The sequence below is a fragment of the Ursus arctos genome, unplaced genomic scaffold (assembly GCF_023065955.2).
Source record: "Ursus arctos isolate Adak ecotype North America unplaced genomic scaffold, UrsArc2.0 scaffold_7, whole genome shotgun sequence".
In the NCBI taxonomy this organism is placed as follows: Eukaryota; Metazoa; Chordata; class Mammalia; order Carnivora; family Ursidae; genus Ursus; species Ursus arctos.
In genome coordinates, this window is record NW_026623089.1 from 26,073,620 (window position 1) to 26,093,276 (window position 19,657).

A 19,657-nucleotide genomic window follows, 5' to 3' on the forward strand; every position below is an offset into this window, starting at 1 on the left:
GGGAGGAGAGAGGCGGCTTGGCTCTGGCTCCGTGCTTAGCTCCGCTCTGCCTCCGGCTCTGCGCTCACCTACTGCCCAAGCCTCCCGCTCCTGCCCCAGGACCCCCAGCGGGACCTCAGTCCATCCCAGACTCAGCCCCAGCCCAGACAGCGTGCAACGCCGCCAGGGGGCGCCGTGTGAGCGCCCTATCTTGGCCACCCGGCGCCCCCTCCCACGGCCCAGGCGGGACGGGACGGGGGCGCCGGGGGCCATGCGGGGCCAGGGCCGCAAGGAGAGTTTGTCCGATTCCCGAGACCTGGACGGATCCTATGACCAGCTCACAGGTGAGTTGGGCTCAAGGGTCGTGGGAGGGAGTGTAGATTTCATCACCCCCCCCCCAGACTCTTAAGCCTATCTGACCCTGGCCAGGCCCTTACTCACGCTCTACCCCATTCACAGGCACCCTCCAGGCTGTTCAGGGAAGCAGGACACTGGGGTTCAAAGCCTTGGGTCCTGTGGGGGGTGGGGGAGACAGGCGGGCAGGTGGGGAGAGGCAGCAGGTGTGGGCGTGTGTGACACAAAGCTAGGAGAGTGTCTGGAGTGGGAGGTGTTACGTGCGTGAGCGCCTGTCATTCTTTGTGTGTGTCTGTGTGTGTATATGTGTGTGCGCCTCCCTCAGCTGGTTGCCATGTGCCCTAGGCTTGGTGATAGGGTGAGTGTGATTTTGTTGGCTGTGCAATTGTATGATCTTGTCAAATGTTTGAGTGAGGTTTTGTAGGACTCTGTTGTACTAATGAAGTTGTTTTGACCATGTGTCTGTGTTCTATGTGCAACTCCGTGCTTTGAGTGTGTGACTCTGTATGAAGTGACATGTGACTGTCAGAATGTGTCAGGGCTTGCCTTTATGGGAGTATGTCTCTTTGTAAGACTTTATGACTGTGACCCTCCTGGGGCAAGCATTTGTTAAAGTAGGTTGTATTGTGTTTTGTGATTGTGAGACTATGCAGATTTTATTGGCATTTCGGTGCTGATTGTGTACTTCGATGTGGCAATGTCTGCAGTGGGGTTCTGTGAGTGTCTATGACGAGTCTTAAACCCTTGCTGCCTCTCTGGTTTCCTGGTGTATAAGGGGGCCTTTCCGCACAACACTGCTTCCTTACATTTTCTACAAACAGCCCAGGTGGACCCGAGGAGGGACTCTAGTGTCAGCCCAGCCTGGCTCCCAGAAACAGCACCTGGCCCTTGTGCAGAGGCTTTGGTTAGTGTTGGGTCATCGCTTCTCCACCCCTGCCCCAAGAAAGTATTCAGAGATCATTCTTTCAACTGAAGCTCCTTTAACCCTCAGCAACCCTCTCAGAACTTCATCCAATCCTGAAGGAAAACATCCCCTCTTGCTTCCCCTCCAGACCCAGAGATAGAAGCTCTTGGTCTGGAAGGTGCCGTGTGGCCTCCCCAAACTACTTTGCTGCCCAGACGTTCTCTGTCTCCCACAATATGGAGTACATCTGGGCCCTCAAATATTCCTGGGTTTGGTAGGCAGACCCACGTGTTTGTGTGGGTGAGTGTGTCACCTTGTATACATTTCCGTGTGTGTGTGTGTGTGTGTGTGTGTGTGTGTGTTTTCTGTCTCATTGTGCAGCCTGCCCGGGAACTCCAACAATGAATGGGAGGAGGCAGACTGTCTCCTGTGTCTGAAACAAGTTGGGGAGGTGCAGGGAGCCCATGATCCTTGTCTGTCCTTAGAGGAGTGAGGTTAAGTCTCCAGGATGGGGAAGAGAACTAGGATCTAATGCCTTGAGAAAGTGGTTCCCCTACTCACTGACCCTGGGGAAGTCCTACTTCCTATGCTGAGACTCCCAGAAGGGAGAGCTCTTTGGCTCAAGCAGGCCCCAGATGTGCCCTAGATGTGGTTCAGACTGGGATGGAATCCAAAGGTCCAGCTCTGGTTTGACCTGTGTTCTCACCAACCCAGGATCCTTGGGAGTGTAAGGCCCCAAGGTGCTCATTAGCACCACAGTAGTCAGTGTTTGCTTTCTTCTTTAACTGATTTTCCCCTTTAGTGGAATCATCCCCTCCCCACTTGGCTATTTGAAACAGAGGCTGGTGAAGGTGGGGAAGCACTTGTATTGGAAGGTGCAGGAATGAGCTTTCTATTACTTTTGCTCTCTGGGTCTCACTTTTCTCATCTCTAAAATGGAGAATACTACGTCTTGCCTGTCTACCTCCCAAGTGAAATCAGGTCAAATGTTGACAAGTATCAAGAATGGTGTTCATCATCAGCATTCTCACTGTAGATAGCTCCACACACGACTTCAAAGTAGAAATAGCACTACCAGGAGCTCTCCTTTCAAAGGAGGGCTTATCTTACAGCAGGAGACAATTGAGGTTGGGACTCCCCCTGATAACGTGATAAGGTGCTGGGTGCCCTGAGATGCCTGAGTTGGAGCCGGAAGGGGAGTCGTTGTCCGAGGTGCTGACGAGCACTCTGGACGATGTACTGCCGTGCCTTCCTAGTTCCCAAAGTTCCTTCCCTGTGTAGGGGGGATTCCTGGGACGGACATGGGGGTGGTCTTTGGCTTCCGTCATTCTGGTCCATTAGGTTGACAGGGAGGCAGTCCTTAAGTCATAGGCATCCCGGGTATACCCCCGATTACTTTCCTCCCCCGCTCCTCCAGACTCAAAGCTGGAAGAGATTTTTTTGGGGGGGGGGGGCGGTGGGGAGAATCTGAGCCCCACCCCGCCCCAGATCTACCCCTCTGGTCTTCCAAGCCTGACAGGGCTACTTAGAAGTACGGCGTGGTGGGGAAAAGCATCAGTCAGTGGCAGTCCTGTCCAAGCTGGAAGCAAAGAAAGGACTGGGGACGTTGAGGAGAGAGTTGGGATCCAGGTGGCCAAGGCCTGAACTCGGGTCCCTGTGCTCGTAAATATCTTTTCCCCAGTCTAGGGCGCCCCCGTGTGGTCGTAGAGCAGCCATGCTTACGGAGCTGATTCCAAACGGGGACGTCGCCTCCAAATCAAGTGGCAAAATTTGCGTGGAGTTTGCAGGCGACGCTCTCCTAAATCCTAAATGTAGGATTTTTAGCCAAAAATACAGAATCCCAGTCGGAGCAGTGGAACTATGTCTCTCCTGTAGGCTGTCCCGGCAGTTTGAAGCCGTCAGTGGGTCCTTAAAGGGTTTACTTGGGGTACTGCCCCATAGAGAGGAGTCCTGGCTGGGACTGAGGGGAGGAGAGCTTCTGCTTCATGCATTTGGCTGGCAGTCAACATATGATGGGAGAATCTGTGAACCCACTGGAGCAAGACTGAGGGACACAAAACAAAAGTTATGAGAGAAAGGGATTCGGAGCCGCCTCTTTTTTGCCACCCAACTACTCTGTCCAGCTCCTCCTCCTTCCTCTTGCTTTCTCTCCCATTGGTTTAGGAAGTATGGAAGTGTGAGAAGTTGCCATGACAACTATGTCCTCTTACCCCCTTCGCTTCTCCCTGCCAAATTGGGAGGGGGAGGTGTGCGACAGGCAGAGAAGGAAGGACTAAAGAGGGACAATAAGGAATAAGGTTCATTATCCCCTCCCCCAGCTTCTTTTTTCACAACCCGTGGGTGCCTCTTCTCCCCACGAGAAATCCAGAAACCATTCCCAAAGAAGGTTGTGAGAGAGTCCGTCCTCCCCTCCCCCACCCCCGCCCTCCACTCTAGGAACTTTGAGGATGGGTGCTTCAGATGACGGGGCCAGGGTGCGTTTTCCCCCTTGCAGCCCAGAGCAGACAGCAAGCTAAAGAAGACTCTGCTGTCCGAGATTCTGGTCCTGCGGGTCCGGCCCTCCCGCGCCGCCCACGCAGGGCCCACTCGGGTGGGGGCGGAGACTAGACCGCCCCGGGCTTTGGGGGTGGAGCTTGGCCAGTGTGCTCTCAGCAGAACCATGAACCGATGCCCCCGCAGGTGCCGGAGCCCGTTGGGGCAGGCAGCGAGATCCCTTTACCAGCTGGTGACTGGGTCGCTGTCGCCAGGTATGAGGAAGGGAGGAAGGGGCTGGACCCTTCAAAAAGTGAGTGAAGTGGGATAAGAACCTTAGAGAGGTGGGGAGGGGAAGGGACCCTCACAGAGATGGAGAGAGCATGATCCCTCAAAAGAAAGGGTTTAAAGGGCAAGCTCCCTGACAGAGTGGAGCTAGGGATAGGGTTTCTTACAGAGAAGGTAGAGGATAGGGGTCTTCAAAAAGGAAAGGATGTGGGGCATCATGGTCCCTCAAATGGTGGAGGATGAGGCAGGTCTTCTCACTAAGGATAGAGGAGGGAGCCTTAAGCAGGTGGATGTAAGGGTCGAGGCCCCTTGCAGGGATAAAAGGAGGAAGCTTGCAGCAGAACAGGGAAAAGGCACAACCCTTTACTAAATTGCTTAGTTTAATGGGATTTTAAGATGACTGGGATCAGTATCCAGAAGGAAAAAATCCTGAGGTGGGACAAGACCGACATAAAGTCACCTAGTAAGTTCATGAATGACGGGATGAATAGATTTGTGTGGCATAAGGATTGTATGTCACCATTTCGTCTATCTCTGGGAGTCTGTACGAACAGGGTTATGCTTCACTCAGGTTGTGATCACTGGGTCTGTGCATCCTTGGGGTTTCATATCTTCGGGATTCTGTGACACTGAAACTGCATGTGCCTGGGGTTCTATGCTTTAGAGTTGGGTTGAGGGTTCCTGAGTCACACTAAGTGAGTTGTATAGTCTTCACAAGATTGTACCTTGGTGTGGCATGTGTGGAATTTATGACATGCGGATTGTGGATATCATACCATGGTACTGCTGAGATTTACACACACCTCCACTTGGGTTTCCTTAGGGCTACCTAGCCACGGCCCACAGAACCTAGCATCACCTCCCCACCTGGCCCGGAGAAACCAGAACAACCTAGCCCCATGGCAGTCTGGGATCTGTAGTTCTCTGACTCTCTCCATCTCTGGCTCTGGTATCCTCTTGAGCCTCTGGAGGCCTATCCTTGCCATGTTTTCCCCAGAAGGGGAGATGGGGCTGAGCCAGAGCCATGCTTGGCAGTCTCTTGGGGGAGCATGCGTCCCTCAAGCCCCCTGCTTGGACCTGTCTCCAGTGACAGATGGCTGGAGCCTGGCAGGGCCAGCTCTCAATCATAGCAGGAATGACTTCCAGGCCCCAAAATAGCCCCAAAGTGTAGGGAGTTCATTAATCACCTAATGCAGCTGGGGGGTGCTCTGTCTTCTGGCCTGGCTGGGAATGGAGTGGGGCTGGGGGACTGAGAGAAGAGCTCTAGGGTCTTCACTGGCTGGGTTCTTCACTGGGGGGTCAAGGACAGATGATAGTGGTACAGCTATATAGGGTGGGTCCCCTCATCAGGCAGTATTATTCTGGGTTTGAACTGTGAGAGATAAACGACTAAATGTTAGGAGTATATCTGCAGTGAAATTTGAGGGACCTAAGGAGGGCCCACCTAATGCTTCAAGATAGCATTCCCTTGAGCCCTCACTCTGCCTGAAGTGCTTCCATTAAGATTTCACTCCCTTGGATGAAGAGCTAAGTGAGACAGGGATGCTTAGGGAGGACAGATCTGGGCAAGTTTCTCTTTGGGCCCTGGGACTTGAAAGGTCTCTGAGTGGGGAGACAGGAGAGTCTGGAAAACAACTCACTCTTTCACTTACAGACCTTCCCACCAGAGGCCTGGTTGAGTCCCTGTGAGGCTGGGTCAGGGTCTCTGAAGGTTGAGGGTGGGGGTAAGAGACAAAAGAGGAGCGTCCAGGGACAGGGCAACAGACTGCAAAGTTGTCAGTCTCTCCATCTGTGAATCAGCAGCAGAGACCCAGAAGATGTGACTGTGCTGCCTCTTTCATTCCAGATAGTCTGGCTTGACATTCAAGGCTCCATGGAATCTGAGCCATTTTGGTCTTATCACTTATGGCTCCCCCAACACAAACTAAGCTACCGTCATCCAAGGTTCCTTGACACCCCCACACATTGGAAGGACAGGCTGGCAGATCTTTGGTCCTGGTTTAAGTCTTGATCCATTCTTCATCATCTGTGCTGTCTTGGGAAAATCACTTCCCTGAGCCTCAATTCTTTCATCTGCAAAATGGGTATACTACTACTCACTCTGACCATGTCAGCTGTAAACACAGGATTAATAGACCCTACCTGTCAGGTTTATTATGAAGACTAAGTGAGATAATATATGTAAAGTGTCCAGGACACAAAATGTGCTCAATAAATGTAGATCCCTTTGTTAAGGTAGACTGTTGACATTTAGCCATCTTTTAAGAACGAGCTCAAAAAATACCCTCTCCAAGGTTTTCCTGGCCTCCAAGTTAGAGACCTTTAACAGTTAAACGAGCTTTCATAGCTCATTTCATGGCCTGCCTAGAACAGTTCCTACCACATAGTAGGCACATAACAAATATTTTTTGAATGAATAGGAGCCTTATAGTTCTCTCAGTGGGCTGTCTCTCCCTACCCAGTGGAAGCCAGAACCCTGTTTTGTTCACCTTTGTTCCACAAGCACCAGATCAGAGCCTGGCATTCAATGTATATAAGTCCAATTTTTTTTTTTAGTTTTTTTTTTAATTTATTTATTCGACAGAGATAGAGACAGCCAGTGAGAGAGGGAACACAAGCAGGGGGAGTGGGAGAGGAAGAAGCAGGCTCCCAGTGGAGGAGCCTGATGTGGGGCTCGATCCCACAACGCCGGGATCACGCCCTGAGCCGAAGGCAGACGCTTAACCGCTGTGCCACCCAGGCGCCCCTATAAGTCCAATTTTTAAACATCTTTGCCCTTTAGGAGCTTGGAATCTAGTTGAGAAAACAGGACTGATTCAGAAAGATCTAGGTTCAAATATGCATCCTTTCATCTTAGCTAGGTGACCTCAAGCAAGGCTCTGTTTATCTCTATGGACCTCGTTTACCTCATCAGTGAAATGGGCACGATACTATTCACTCTACCTCTTCGTAGGGTTGTCTTCGTAGGGTTGTCATGAGAAGCCATCAAGATAACAATGTTTGTGGAATTGCTTTGTTAATTAAGAGTTATAGAAATGTAAGGGGGGGAGATGTTATGTTATTAATAATGGTAACAAACACTTCACAGTTACTCTGTGCCAGGAGTTATTCTAACAGCTTTCCATGTATTAATTCATTTATGCCTCCCAGCAACCAAATGAGGTGGGAAACAGGAGCACACAGAGGTTAAGAACTTGCCCAGTTAATTGCAACTGACAAAACCAGGAATCTGGCACTCTGGCCCACACTATTCCCTACCATGCTATGCTTCCTCCTTTTACTATTCACACTTAATAATATTACAGAATTAGGTGCTAAGTTTTGAAGGCCCAGCATTGAGTTCACTAGAAATTCAGGTCACTGGGAGCCTGCTGAGGGCTGGAGGTCCTGTTGGTGAGAACTGCAGAACAGAAGGAGATCAGAAAGGAGGGCATTCGTAGCAGGAGCAAAGGCACAGAGATAGCACTGAGTTTGATGTGTTTGGGGGACAGTGAGGAGGCCAAAGTGGCTGGAAAGAAAGGAATCTGATGAGGGTAGGGGGAATTAAATGCCAGGTGTGGAATTTGGACAGTGACAGGGAGATATTTGCTGGTTTCATCTGTAAATCTGTAATCTCTAAGGAGTGAGAAACCAAAAGCAGTCCCTAGGTTGACTTCTTCCTGGAGGAGGGGTAGACGGGCAAGCAGATGACCAAGCCAGCCTGTGGCATACCCTTCTTCCCATCCTTTCCACACTTTCCACTGATATTGTGGGGTGAGGGATTAGGGAAGGGGTGAAATAAGGTATGAGATGGACTCCTGACCCCCAGTGGTGGCCAGGTAGAACTGCAGATCAATTTCAAATGAAGTTGTAGGACAGCCCCACCCGGACCTTCACCCAACTGCAGCTGAGACACATTCATCCCAGAGCTGGACGAGGGGGAGGGCTCCCTCTGGGGTCAGTCCCCCTAACCTGGGCCTCCTGAGTGGGCAAGCTGTCTAAGAAGGGAGCCAGTGTAGTGCAATGGTTTAGAGCACAGGCTCAGGGTCAAACTGGGTTAAAACTGAGGCTCTGACTCTTACTAATCTTGGTGATTGATTTTCTTAACTTCCTTTTGCCTTAGTTTTACCACAAGTCATGTGGGGATAATGGCACTTCCTTCATAGGTTTGTTGTGAAAATTAAATGTGATAATGTCTAGGGGCACCTGGATGGCTCAGTTGGAAGAACCTGTGACTCTTGGTCTCGGGGTTGTAGGTTTGAGCCCCGAGTTGGGTGTAGAGATTACTTAAAAAATAAAATCTTAAAAGAATTGTGATAGGAGGGCACTTGATATAATGAACATTGGGTGTTACATGCGACGGATGAATCACTAAATTCTACCCCTGAAGCTAATAATGCACTGTATGTTAACTAAATTGAATTTAAATTTAAAAAATTTTAAAATATGATCATGTCTGTAAGCACATAGCGTGTTATCTAGCACATAGTGAGTGCTCAATCAATGTTCCCCAGCTGTGGCAGTAGCTCAGAGGCTCTTGTGTTCTGGCTCACTGGTGCTGCAGGCCTCTCCCCACCCCTACAAACATGCACACCCTCAGGAGGTGTGCGCGCGGGCACACACACACACACACACACACAGAGCTGCTGCCCCCCCCCCCCCCCACCGAGAAGGAGCAGGAAAGATGGGGGACAGGCTCCAAGAATGCTCCAGGGGGTGAGGGTAGGTGGTTTCTTTGGAGGGTTCAGATTTCCCTCCTACTCTGGGCTTCTCCATCAGTTCAGTAACAATTTGGCAGATCCTGGGTGAGAGGAAGGGAGCTCTCTCTCTTCTCTCCCAAAGGATTTGAATCTTTGGGACCCAAAGGTAACCATAATAAGTTCCCTCCCCAGGGGGTCATGATAAGGCTAAGCAGCCTTTTTCCTGCCCAGGCTATTGGACCTAATCCTCCTTCCCTTGGGCCTCAGTTTCCCTGTCTGTGGCTTGTGGAAAGAGGTGCTTCCCGCCTCACAGTCTCCATGGCAACCACGATCGATGTTGGTAGTGTCCTCCTGACTGGAGAGGTCACTGCCTTCTCCCCGCTTATATTCTCCGTACAGCTCCACGCAGATACAATTACACAATCAATGTAGACCCATACTCCTAATTATAGGACACATCTATACTATCAGTCTTCAGACCTAGACCCTACAGCCCTGCTAAACACATACACCTGACACCCCGTACACACTCAGAAATACTCCAGTGCACTCACACACATATCATGGACACCCAGGTCACTTACCCATATATATAAGACACACACCTAATAGACACAGACACAATCATGTGTAAACCACACACACACAGACACACATAAGAGGAGAAACACATCATCGCCATACAGTCAGACACAGGAATACACACAAGAAAACACCTAGACACTTATATTCTGACACATACATCTATTACTTATACTTGTGTAGCTCGTAGTTTCCCTTATACACACACATACACACATACACACACATACACTGCCCTTCCCTGCCCTCTCCCTAAGCATAGCTCCTCCCTCTGCCCCCCCCTTTGGCACAGAAGCCACAAGGTGTCCGGGGGAAGCTGTCCTCAGGGACAGAGGCGGGTCACTGCCTTCCTCCCCTGGCCTGGCCTGTTCTGGCCCATATCCTTCTCGCCAAAGGCTCCTGAGGAGATGCCAGTCCGTAGGCTGAAGTGGCCCCGTGAAGAGGAAGAGGCTGTGGCTGGGAGGCGTGTGGGGCAGAGGCGGGGTGAGGGGGCGGGAGAGGGAGGAGATCCTGGGAGGGAGAGGGGGAGGGAGGCTGCAGGCGGTCCTACTCGGGCTGGGGAGCCTGAGGGGGAGGTGGTGTGAGGAGGGCAGCCAGTGTGTCCGAGCCTCAGCTGGTGGGGGCCATGCCCCAGGCCCACCATGAACCTGGAAGGGCTGGAGATGGTTGCTGTGCTTGTGGTCCTCGCTCTGTTTGTCAAGGTCCTGGAGCAGTTTGGCCTTTTTGAGCCAGTCTCCTTGGAAGGTAACCCAGGTGTCTGGCTGTGTCTGGGCTGCTGACTGGAGGAACAGCCTCCCGCAGCGCTGGGGAGGGGGTCACTGTGCTTTTATGACTGGGGGCAGGGTAAGCATGTTAGTGATGGGGTAGGGCTTCTGGGGGAGGTGAGGAGGGATGCTTGGGGAACAGAACATCTGAGAGAGGTAAAGAGGGAAATTCAAGGAGTGTGTCTGGGGGAGGGGCTTCTGGGGGAGGTGAGGAGGGAATCTGGGGGCTGGGTGTCTGAGGGAGCGGAAGAGAGAGAGGGCCAGGGGCCAGGGTGTTTTGGGGGGGTGATGAGAGGCACAGCATGGGAGGACTTGGGGTATGGAGATGAGGGGAATCTATCGGGGACATGAGGAGAGGTCTGGAAACAGGGCTATCAGGAGTAGAGGAAGGAGGTTCCAGGGATTCTGAGATACCACCAGACTTCTGGGGAGTCCCTTTGGGGCCAGGGACCCACAATGGCTCTGAAGACGTGTGTGACTCTCCACATCTCCATCCTTGCAGGTGTAGGTTACAGAGTGTGCACGGACTCTGTGTGAGAGATACAGGGGGTGTGAGCATGTGTTCGTCTGCGTGAAAAAGGACAAAGTGTGTGAGTGTGTGAGCCTTTGTGTGTGGCAGGGATGTGATTTTATGTGTCAGAGGGACAGGGTATGTGACTTTGTGAGATGGTGACTGTGACTGTGACTGTGACTGTGCCTGAGGGAGACAGGTTGTGTGGCTGAGCCCCTTTGGGTACTGGATTATGTGTATGGCTGTTCCCAGAGTTCCCTGAGGAAATACCAGCTCCAAACTCAAGACTTGGGATGGGGGTGGGTTCGGGGGGACAGGAGTGGAAACACTGTGAATGAGACATTTTTAGATGAGCTCTGGCAGGAGGGTGAGGGGTAGAATAGATCAGGGACCTTGCTTCCCAGGCCCCCTTGCCCTCCATTTTGCCTCAGGCTCTCCAGGGCCTGGGCATTGGGAATGAGAAATCAGTTCTCCACATCACCCCAACGTCTAGTGGAGAGAGTGATACTGGAGGTAGAGAGGGGAGCATGTTCTTCCTCCTGAGAGATCTGGCCTCTCCCTCCTCTTCACACCAAGAACTGCGCAGCTCCACAGCACAGCTATTCTCCAGTTCCACCAGGGACAGGAAAATAGGCAAGACCCATGATAGGAGGGCTATAGGGTAGACACTGGGGAGAACTGAAAAGATGTGAAGGGAGCTGGAGACAAGAGGAAGGGCCAATGAATTGCCTGCTCTAGCAGTAAGAGCAGGAAACTCCCAACTCACCTTCCATCCTCTGCTGCATTTATCAGAGTGGGGTGGGGAGCAAGGGCTGGTCCTAGATGAACTGGGGTTCATCTAATCCTGAAAAGATGAAGTCAGTTTGGCTCTGATGTGCCATGCCCTTTAGACTGTTTGGTGGGAAGAGGGGTCATCCAGGAAACCCAGGTGTTCTGTAGGCTGAAGGCAGCTCTTCCCTTCCCACCTTTCAGGGGAGCCTAGAGGAGACGGAGTCCTGGGAGCAGGGAGGGGACCAGGGAAGGGGGGGGAAGTGTGAAGATGGGGAGGTTGGGAGAGGCAGGGTGCTGTTCCTCCCCGCCCCCCCCCCCCCCCCCCGCCCTTCCCAGTCCAGCTGCAACTACACCACCGGAGGCCCCAGGCGCGCAATCCGGCTTCGGGAAACCAGAGTCGGGGCTAATGGAGCCCTGGGCTGGGGGCCAGGCCGCCATCGATCCCCCACTCGGCCATGGTCTCCCTCCTACCTCTCCATAGCTCTGCGGGGGGAGGGGAAGAGAGGACGTATTGGAGGGGGAGGCGTTGACTTTAAGCAGTTACCGCCAGGGAGCAGGGCTAGATCCTGAAGGGTGGAGCCTGGTTTTGGGGGGCGGGGCTTGCGTGGGAGTTGGGATGCCCTAGTAACCTACAACCCAAGGAAGTTGGGCCCCTTCAGAAATGGACTGAGAGCAACTTCGGGCAGTGTGCTAAGGCCCCTGTGGACTCTGGTCCTGGAGTCTGGAGGCGGGTGCTGCCGGACACAGGCACACCAACGCAGAACCCTCCCTGGGATGCAATTAGAGCTGTAGGACACGGGGGTCTAAATAAGGGGAAGTGAGGGTAACTGTGGTCAGTGGCTCTGGGTGGCCCCACATTACAAAAAATACTCATCTCCAAAGTCTGTTATTGCTTCAAAGTTTGCTATCATGTTACCTTCAAAGACATGGGAGGGGACACACTTTTAGGGTGGGTGAGTTAGCCGATGAGGAACTTTGTTCCACTGGCAGGGAGATTCTGGGTGCCCTAGGATGAGGGGAAAGGTTGGCAGAACAAACATGGGTTCTGTTGGTGATGTGCTATCTTAGGTATCTGGGTGCCATGGGCACCTAAGTCACAATATGATATGGGTATGTGTCGTGGTGACCTTGTTATAGGGTCACAGTGTATTCTAGTGTCCTTAACACACCGTGTCATGATGTCCCATGTGTTTCTGTGTGGTTTGATCACGCCGCATGTAAGATGGCCTGTGTGGGTCCTCATATGTACGTGTCGTTTTTCTTAGGACACATTTGTATATGTTTGTATTAAGGAATACTGTGTCAAAGTGTGTGTGTACCTGTGCGCGTGTGCATGGGTTGGGGCCTGCTTAATTAGGCCATTGGGTTTGAGTGAGTTGCTGGGTATCAAGCTGTCCCTGTATGGCATCCATCACTGTGATTTATCATTCTGTGTGTCACTATACGCGCCTGTCACTGTGTGTGTGTGTGAGAGAGAGAGACAGAGGTGTTCCTACCCAGGCAGTTCTTGGGTTGGAAGTCACCCTCAGGTCCAGCTAAAGCACTGGAGCTGAGGGCACTGGGTCAGCAGGCACCGAGGCCAGTGCCACCTCCCCTTGGTGGCCTCATTGTCCCCAACTGTGTCCCATTATCCAAGATGCCTGAGTGGACTTTCTATGCCTGTGAAACCCACTGGGCTTCCCTAACCCAGCCCAGCTACTCTCACCATTCTCCTCCAGTCCCCTCACAACACCCCTTCCCCTCAGGGTTGATTTGTGACAGTGGGGAGGGGAACGGAGGGATAGTGGAGGTTAATGTGCCTTCCTGGGGTCTTCTCTCTTCCCAGGCCACCCTCCAGGGCCCACTAAAAAAGCGCTGAAGCAGCGGTTCCTCAAGCTGCTGCCTTGCTGCGGGCCCCAGGCCCTGCCCTCAGTCAGTGAAAGCAAGTGCCTCTCCTGTGCTTCCGGGGGCGGGGCCCGTATGTGTCGGGGTGTGACCAGTGTGACAGAAGCAGGCCTGCGTGTGTGTGCGCGCGTGTGCGTGTGTGGGCGTGACCGGCGGGGGGGGGGAGTGGGCGCTGGTAGGTCCAAGTGTGGGGAGGGCCTGGCTGCAGTGCCAGGAGCCAGCGGAACGTGCGGGCGGGGCCAGTTTGGGGGCGGGGCCCAAGTGTCTGTGGGCGTCACCGGTCAGCAAAATTAGTGAGCCCCGGGTGTTTGGGCGTGGCCAGTGTGGCAGGGCTGAGGCCTGAGACGGTGAGTATGGCCAGTTGTGGCCCGGCGCGACCAGACTGCTGTGAGGTCTGTGCGGGGCTTAGTGTCTGCGACTGTGGCCGCCCGCCGTACCCGGGGCATGTTTTGGGCCTCCAGATGCATGTCGCCCCTGCCCTGACTGGATGGATGCAGGTGCAGAGGATGGAGCCTGCCTTCCTCCAGATGCCAGGACACTTGGGTTTTCTAGTCCCAGCCGGTCCCAAGTGGAGTGGCCTCACTTTGTCACCAGGCCTGTTTCCTCAGTTGGGCCTTGCCCACCCCATAGGATCATACTGAATTTTGCAAGCCACAGAGACCCATTTTGTGGTTATTTGAGAGTGTCATTGTGTCTGATTCCACTGGGTCCCACATGGGGGTAGATTCAGGAAAATGACAGACGTGAGTCCCACAAGCATGTGTGCGTGGGGTCTGTTTCGTGTGTGTCTGTGCTCGTTCATTATGTGTGCCTCTGCGCGCGGGGCTGGGATGTGTGCGTTGTAACACGCAGGTCTGTGAGATTTGCTGTTGAGTGTAAGGGGCGAGGTGTGTGTCTGCAGTTGGCCGGGTCTTCCACTTTCTCGGTGACAGTTCGCTCCCTTCAGCATTAGCAGTCCCAGCTTCCCTCCGCCCCCACAGACCCCGCCCGCTGGACCCAGGTGACTTACTGTCCTGGTGGGGGCGGGGGCGGGGGCCTCCCGAAGCGTGGGGTGGGGGCACTTGCCTGGGGACTGGATGTCGGGAGCTGGGGCAGGACTGAGATGGGGCCAGGGATGAAACGTTAGCTAAGGTTTACTGGGAGCAGGGTAGGGGTGGGTCTGGATGGGCTTGGCTGGAGCTGGGCGGGGCATGGCATGGCTCGAGCATGGCTGGGATAGGCGGGGATTGGCTGGAGGGAAGGATCTGGGCGGGGCAAGTGTGGGGCTGGGCGGATATGAGTGGGTCAGAGCCTGGACCCTCAGATACTTCCTCTTGAATCCATTTTTTCTACTCCTCCCTTTCTGAGATGAAGATGGGGTTGGGGGCCCTTCCCCTTCAACCAGGGGAGAAGGGCCCAGGGGCAAGCGATGAGTCGGACCCCTGGCTCTGGGACCAGGCCTGCCCATGGGCCCGGCCAACTGATAGACCTGGAAGCTGACCAGCATCTTCTCCTTGCTTTGATATCCTCAGACCGGGGTCCAGGGAACTGGCAGGCTGGTCTCTGGTGTTGGAGGTGGGGAGGATGGGTGGGTCGGTGGTTTTGAAGAGGGTTCGTGGAGGCCGGGCCTGAGGCGCGGCTGTCCCCCTCCCCCCACACTGCCCCACCTGCAGACAGCGTGGAGGATGAATTCGAACTGTCCACGGTGTGTCACCGGCCAGAGGGTCTGGAGCAGCTGCAGGAGCAAACCAAGTTCACGCGCAAGGAATTGCAGGTCCTGTACCGGGGCTTCAAGAATGTGAGTGCAAAGCAAGGCCAAACTGGGTGAGGGGAGGGGCCTATCCAGGACTTCTAAGATTGGCCTGGATGCTTTAGGAACGTGAAAGGGAAGGGGAGGGGGTTTGTTTCTGCCCTCAGTCTGGTTTCTAACTCTCCCCCCACCTCCCAGGAATGTCCCAGCGGAATTGTCAATGAGGAGAACTTCAAGCAGATTTACTCTCAGTTCTTTCCTCAAGGAGGTGAGGGGACAAGGCCTGAGAGGAAGCAGCTGTCCACTCTAGGCTGAGTTGGGGAAGGGGTTCTGGAGGGGCTGGGAATGGCAAGTGATAAGAGGGGTTTGGGGAACTCCATAGAAGTAGGAAGTCCTCTCCTGTCTGAAAGCCAAACTTATCCACGCTTATCCTACAGACTCCAGCACATATGCCACTTTTCTCTTCAATGCCTTTGACACCAACCATGACGGCTCGGTCAGTTTTGAGGTGAGCTGGAGGAAGTGGGTTAAAGAGGCCTGTTTCTTGGGGCTTCAGGGCCAGGATTCACAGGCCAAACCCATATTGGTGATTGGGTAAAGGGTATCTGAAAATATAGTTCCCCCTGTCTCCTTCCCAGGACTTTGTGGCTGGTTTGTCGGTGATTCTTCGGGGAACCATAGACGACAGACTAAACTGGGCCTTCAACTTGTATGACCTCAACAAGGATGGCTGCATCACCAAGGAGGTGTGGGGCAACTAAAGAGTTGGAGAGTTTTTTATGTGTCGGGGAGGTGCAAAGGGCCCTAAGGAGGAAAATGTGACCCACGCTTGCTTCACCAGCAAGGGGTGAGGTCTGCCCTAGGCTCTAGGCCTCCTGATTTGGAGGCTGGGGGCTCTGAGGAAGAATCCTTTTCTCTCTTGGCCTAACAGGAAATGCTTGATATCATGAAATCCATCTATGACATGATGGGCAAGTATACATATCCTGCACTCCGAGAGGAGGCCCCAAGGGAGCACGTGGAGAGCTTCTTTCAGGTGCCTGGGACTGGGTAGGCTGGAGGGTCCTAGAGTGAAGGGAAGGAGGCAAGGTCCTGGCAGGGAACTTACCTGAGTTCTGCCTGCCTCTCTCCTGTCATCCCTCCTCTTCTCTCTACCTGACTACCTTTTTGCAGAAGATGGACAGGAACAAGGATGGAGTGGTGACCATTGAGGAATTCATTGAGTCTTGCCAAAAGGTACAGGCCCCTGCCCTCCACATTTCTATGATCTGGACTCAGGGTCCAATTCAGTGATGTAGGAGAAAGCTCCTTTGGGCCGAGTATCATCTCCCTAACTTGTCCACACTCCCGAGTCCTGTTCTTTTACAACTCGGGGAGGACTGTCCTTCCCTACTTCAGATCTCTCTGGGTGTCTCCTTCCTTCCTGCCTCTCTCTGTCTCTGAATGTCCCCATTTCAGGTGAATGTCCCTCTCTGTGTCCCTGATAAGCTTTTTTTTATTTCTCTCTCTCTCCAATCTGCCTCTCCCACACCATGGCTACAGGACGAGAACATCATGAGGTCCATGCAGCTCTTTGACAATGTCATCTAGCTCCCCAGGAAAGGGGGTCAGTTTTCCTGGGGGGACCATATTCTAGCCCTAGTCCAGGTGGAACTCACCCTTCTCTTCCCAGGTCTGTCCTCATCCTCGCCCAGCCCTGGAGGCTGTAGGAATCTAAGAGCCTGGGGATTCAGTGGTCCAGACTGTTGGAGCTAAAGGGGCCAGGGCGTGGGCAGAGTGTATCTGTGGGGTGTTCCCAACTCCCAACAGCTCCCACCCCCTTCCTGCCTGACACTCAGTGCTGAGGGTACCCCTGCTATAGAAAATAAATGGTTCTCCACCTTCCATCCCCACTCTAGAAACTATGACACTAGACAAAATGTCTCCTGCTATGGTGCTTTCCCTATCCCTGATCTCATATCCATTTCCTCTAAGATTTCCTTCTCAGAGAGTCTGCTCTATCCATGGCACTGACTGGCCTTTCAGACTTTTGAGAGCCTTGTAGGAGGGGGACAAGAATGTAGAAGGAGAAATCTTAGGCCTGAGCCAGGTGGTTAGGTCATAGGTGGCTGGGGTAGAGTGTAGAAAGGCCTGGAGATTGTCAGTGACAGCTCTGACACTCTGAGCCCTATAGGTCTGCCACCCCAGGTTATCAGAATATGAGTTCCAGGCCCTTCAGAAGACACTGTCTCCTTGGAAATGCCGCAGAAATTTCCATACTCTCCTCAGTATTCCAGGAGAGCCTGGGATCCTAATGTCTGGCTCATGCCTGGAATTTCTTCCTCTCCTTCCTTCCTGTTTGTGTGGGTGGTGGCAACAGTAGTGGGAGATGTCCCAGTTGATACCTGCCAAAGTTTCAGTCTACCCCTCTCCGATTGCTACAACTTAAGTTTTCATTTGCCATTTCTTCTAGACTTGGGGGCATGGAGTGAGTCAGGGACCATCCAGTGGATGCCTTAAAAGAAAGGGGAAGGAGGCATAGCATCTGAACCCAGTGAGGAGGCATGCACTAGAATCTTTGATCTACCCAGGCTCTATTCCAACCCCCCACATAGCCTCCTCAGTTCCTACTTAGGGTCTCCTCTTGCTCTATTCAGTCTACCCAGGGATGCCCCTGTACACACCTAGAAGGCGGGGACCGCTCTTGCCATGCTGCCGCCCTTTAATGTACCTGCTCGTTCCATTTAGCTCACCCTCCCACTCAGTCAGGATCTGAGGGGAAGGGCCCTGAGGGAGCCCCCTTTCCCATCAGAACACTGTTGACTGCTTTGCATTTTTGGCTCCTCTGTATATTTTGTAAAGTAAAAAAATACACCAATCCAATAAAACACAATGGCTATGCACAGGCTGCTGTCTCTGCCTTTTTGTCCCTCCTACTGCACACATACCTCACCACACTAATTCCCGCACCTGTAGCCTCTTAGATTCCAAAGAAAGTGCCTCTCTTTCCATAGCTTAGCCAACCCTTGGCAGGAGATTGAGACACAGGTTTTGGAAGGGTTGGAAACCTACCTGACCTCAGAGAGGTCCCCATGTGAATCTCTCTCCCACATCCTTAGAGGAGACAAGAGACAGGGTATTAATAACCCAAAGATTATGCCAAACCAGCTGTCTTTGGCTAAACATTCTTACAAGCTAAATCAAGAATTTCTAATTTACAGACATCTTAGTTAACCTCAAAGTGCTTTCTTTGGAGGGGGGATTCCCTTTAGTTTCTAAAGAAAGTTCCTTTGTATAAACATCCCAAGCTTGCCTCCAATATGGACATAGTTTGTGTCTATACTCCAGCCAAGAATGATGAGGGATTGGATGGGGTGGACCCAGGCACCACGGAGCAAGTGACACAAAGGGTAATAGAGAATTCCTGTGTGGAATGGCTGCCTTTCTTTGTTCTGTTTCTGAAGAGGGACCACCAGTGGTAGGTTCCTCCCATCCTTTCTCTCGGGCACCATTATGTGGTGACTAAGCTTCACCATCCACAGAAGGGGGATCAGTTCTTCTCTTCCATCATCGTACACATTGACAAGGTCAACGGAGGAGTATGGTGTCCAAGGAAGAAAAACTTACTTCCAGAATCCATCATTTTGTCATCTGTGTTTCCTGCTCACTTTATCACACAACCATCTGCTCCATAGGTCCTTGGATTTCTTTGGGTCACAGCCCCTCTGAAGGATCTGATGGAAGTTGTGGGCCTGCTGTCCAGAAGAAAAAAAAATGCACACCTTTTCATATATTTTTATATCCCTGAAGCCCGGCCATGGACCTGAAGTTAAGAACCTGTGGTCTAGTCTTTCTCTCAGCCTTCCATTGTACAGAAAAGGAAATAGGCCCAGAGAGAGGAGAGGACCTGCTCAAGGTCACCTAGTGAGTTTATAGGAAGATTGAGACCAGACCCAGTCTCCCAAGTCTCTGTCCAGGGTTGCCTTGAGGCATAGTAAAGATTCGTGAGTGAAAGATGGATGCTGTGCATATCACGCATAGTCTAAACAAGTTGACACTGTGACAGGCTCTCATGGTGCCCTATACTTTTCCTTTGTGGCATGTCTCCGTTTGTTACTATATATTTATTTGAGTGATTGTCTTCTTTGATATACTATAAGCTCCTGAGGGCTCCTTGAGGGCCTGGACTAGGTTTCCTGCCCCCACCCCCATCCTATCCTTGAGGCCTAGCATATAATAGCTATTCAATAATTGTATGAATAATTGTATGATTGGATGAATGAGCGTGGTGAGTGTGTGTATGTATGTCAGGTATGGAGACGGTCTCTATGGTTTAGGGTAGATTCAAGTTTAAGGGAAGTTGAAGTCTGAGGCCGAGTGAGGTAAGAAGTGTCCCAGAGCCAGGGCACACAAATAGGATCAAGGAAAAAACACCAGGTTGGCATTCTGACAATTTTTTTCTGGCCACTAGTTGGATTCTGAGTGTTGTCAACTGCTCCATCTCAAAACACTCCTTTCATGCCCTCTGGTATTTTGTACTCTCCTGGTTTTCCTCTTACCTTTCTGGCCATGGCTTCTCAGCACCCTCTTGGAGACTCATCCTTTTCAACTGGAATTCTAAACGTTGAGCCCCATAGCTCAGACCTGAGTCTCTTCTCCGAACCACATCCAGTCCCATGGCTTTAAACACCATCTATATGCAGAGGATTCCTAAATTTATATCCCCAGAATTCTCCTCTGAGCTTCAAAACCCATATATCC

At 52.3% G+C, this 19,657-nt stretch overlaps 1 protein-coding gene across 6 annotated transcripts; it reads left to right on the forward strand.

Annotated features, from left to right (window-relative positions):
• The first annotated feature begins 6 nt into the window (after nucleotides 1-6).
• Nucleotides 7-17,801, forward strand: KCNIP2 (potassium voltage-gated channel interacting protein 2). 6 transcript variants are annotated; one of them, XM_057308735.1, is made up of 10 exons: nucleotides 7-323; nucleotides 13,130-13,225; nucleotides 14,135-14,188; nucleotides 14,841-14,965; nucleotides 15,116-15,185; nucleotides 15,355-15,425; nucleotides 15,556-15,663; nucleotides 15,849-15,953; nucleotides 16,091-16,153; nucleotides 16,460-17,801. In XM_057308735.1, exons 1-10 carry the CDS (start codon nucleotides 251-253, stop codon nucleotides 16,505-16,507), a joined length of 813 nt encoding a protein of 270 aa, XP_057164718.1. In that variant the 5' UTR covers nucleotides 7-250; the 3' UTR covers nucleotides 16,508-17,801. The 6 variants fall into 6 exon arrangements, with proteins under 6 accessions (XP_057164718.1, XP_057164717.1, XP_057164720.1 ...); XM_057308734.1 differs by having other exon boundaries at nucleotides 17,370-17,801; XM_057308737.1 differs by lacking the exons at nucleotides 13,130-13,225; nucleotides 14,135-14,188.
• Nucleotides 17,802-19,657: the final 1,856 nt, after the last annotated feature.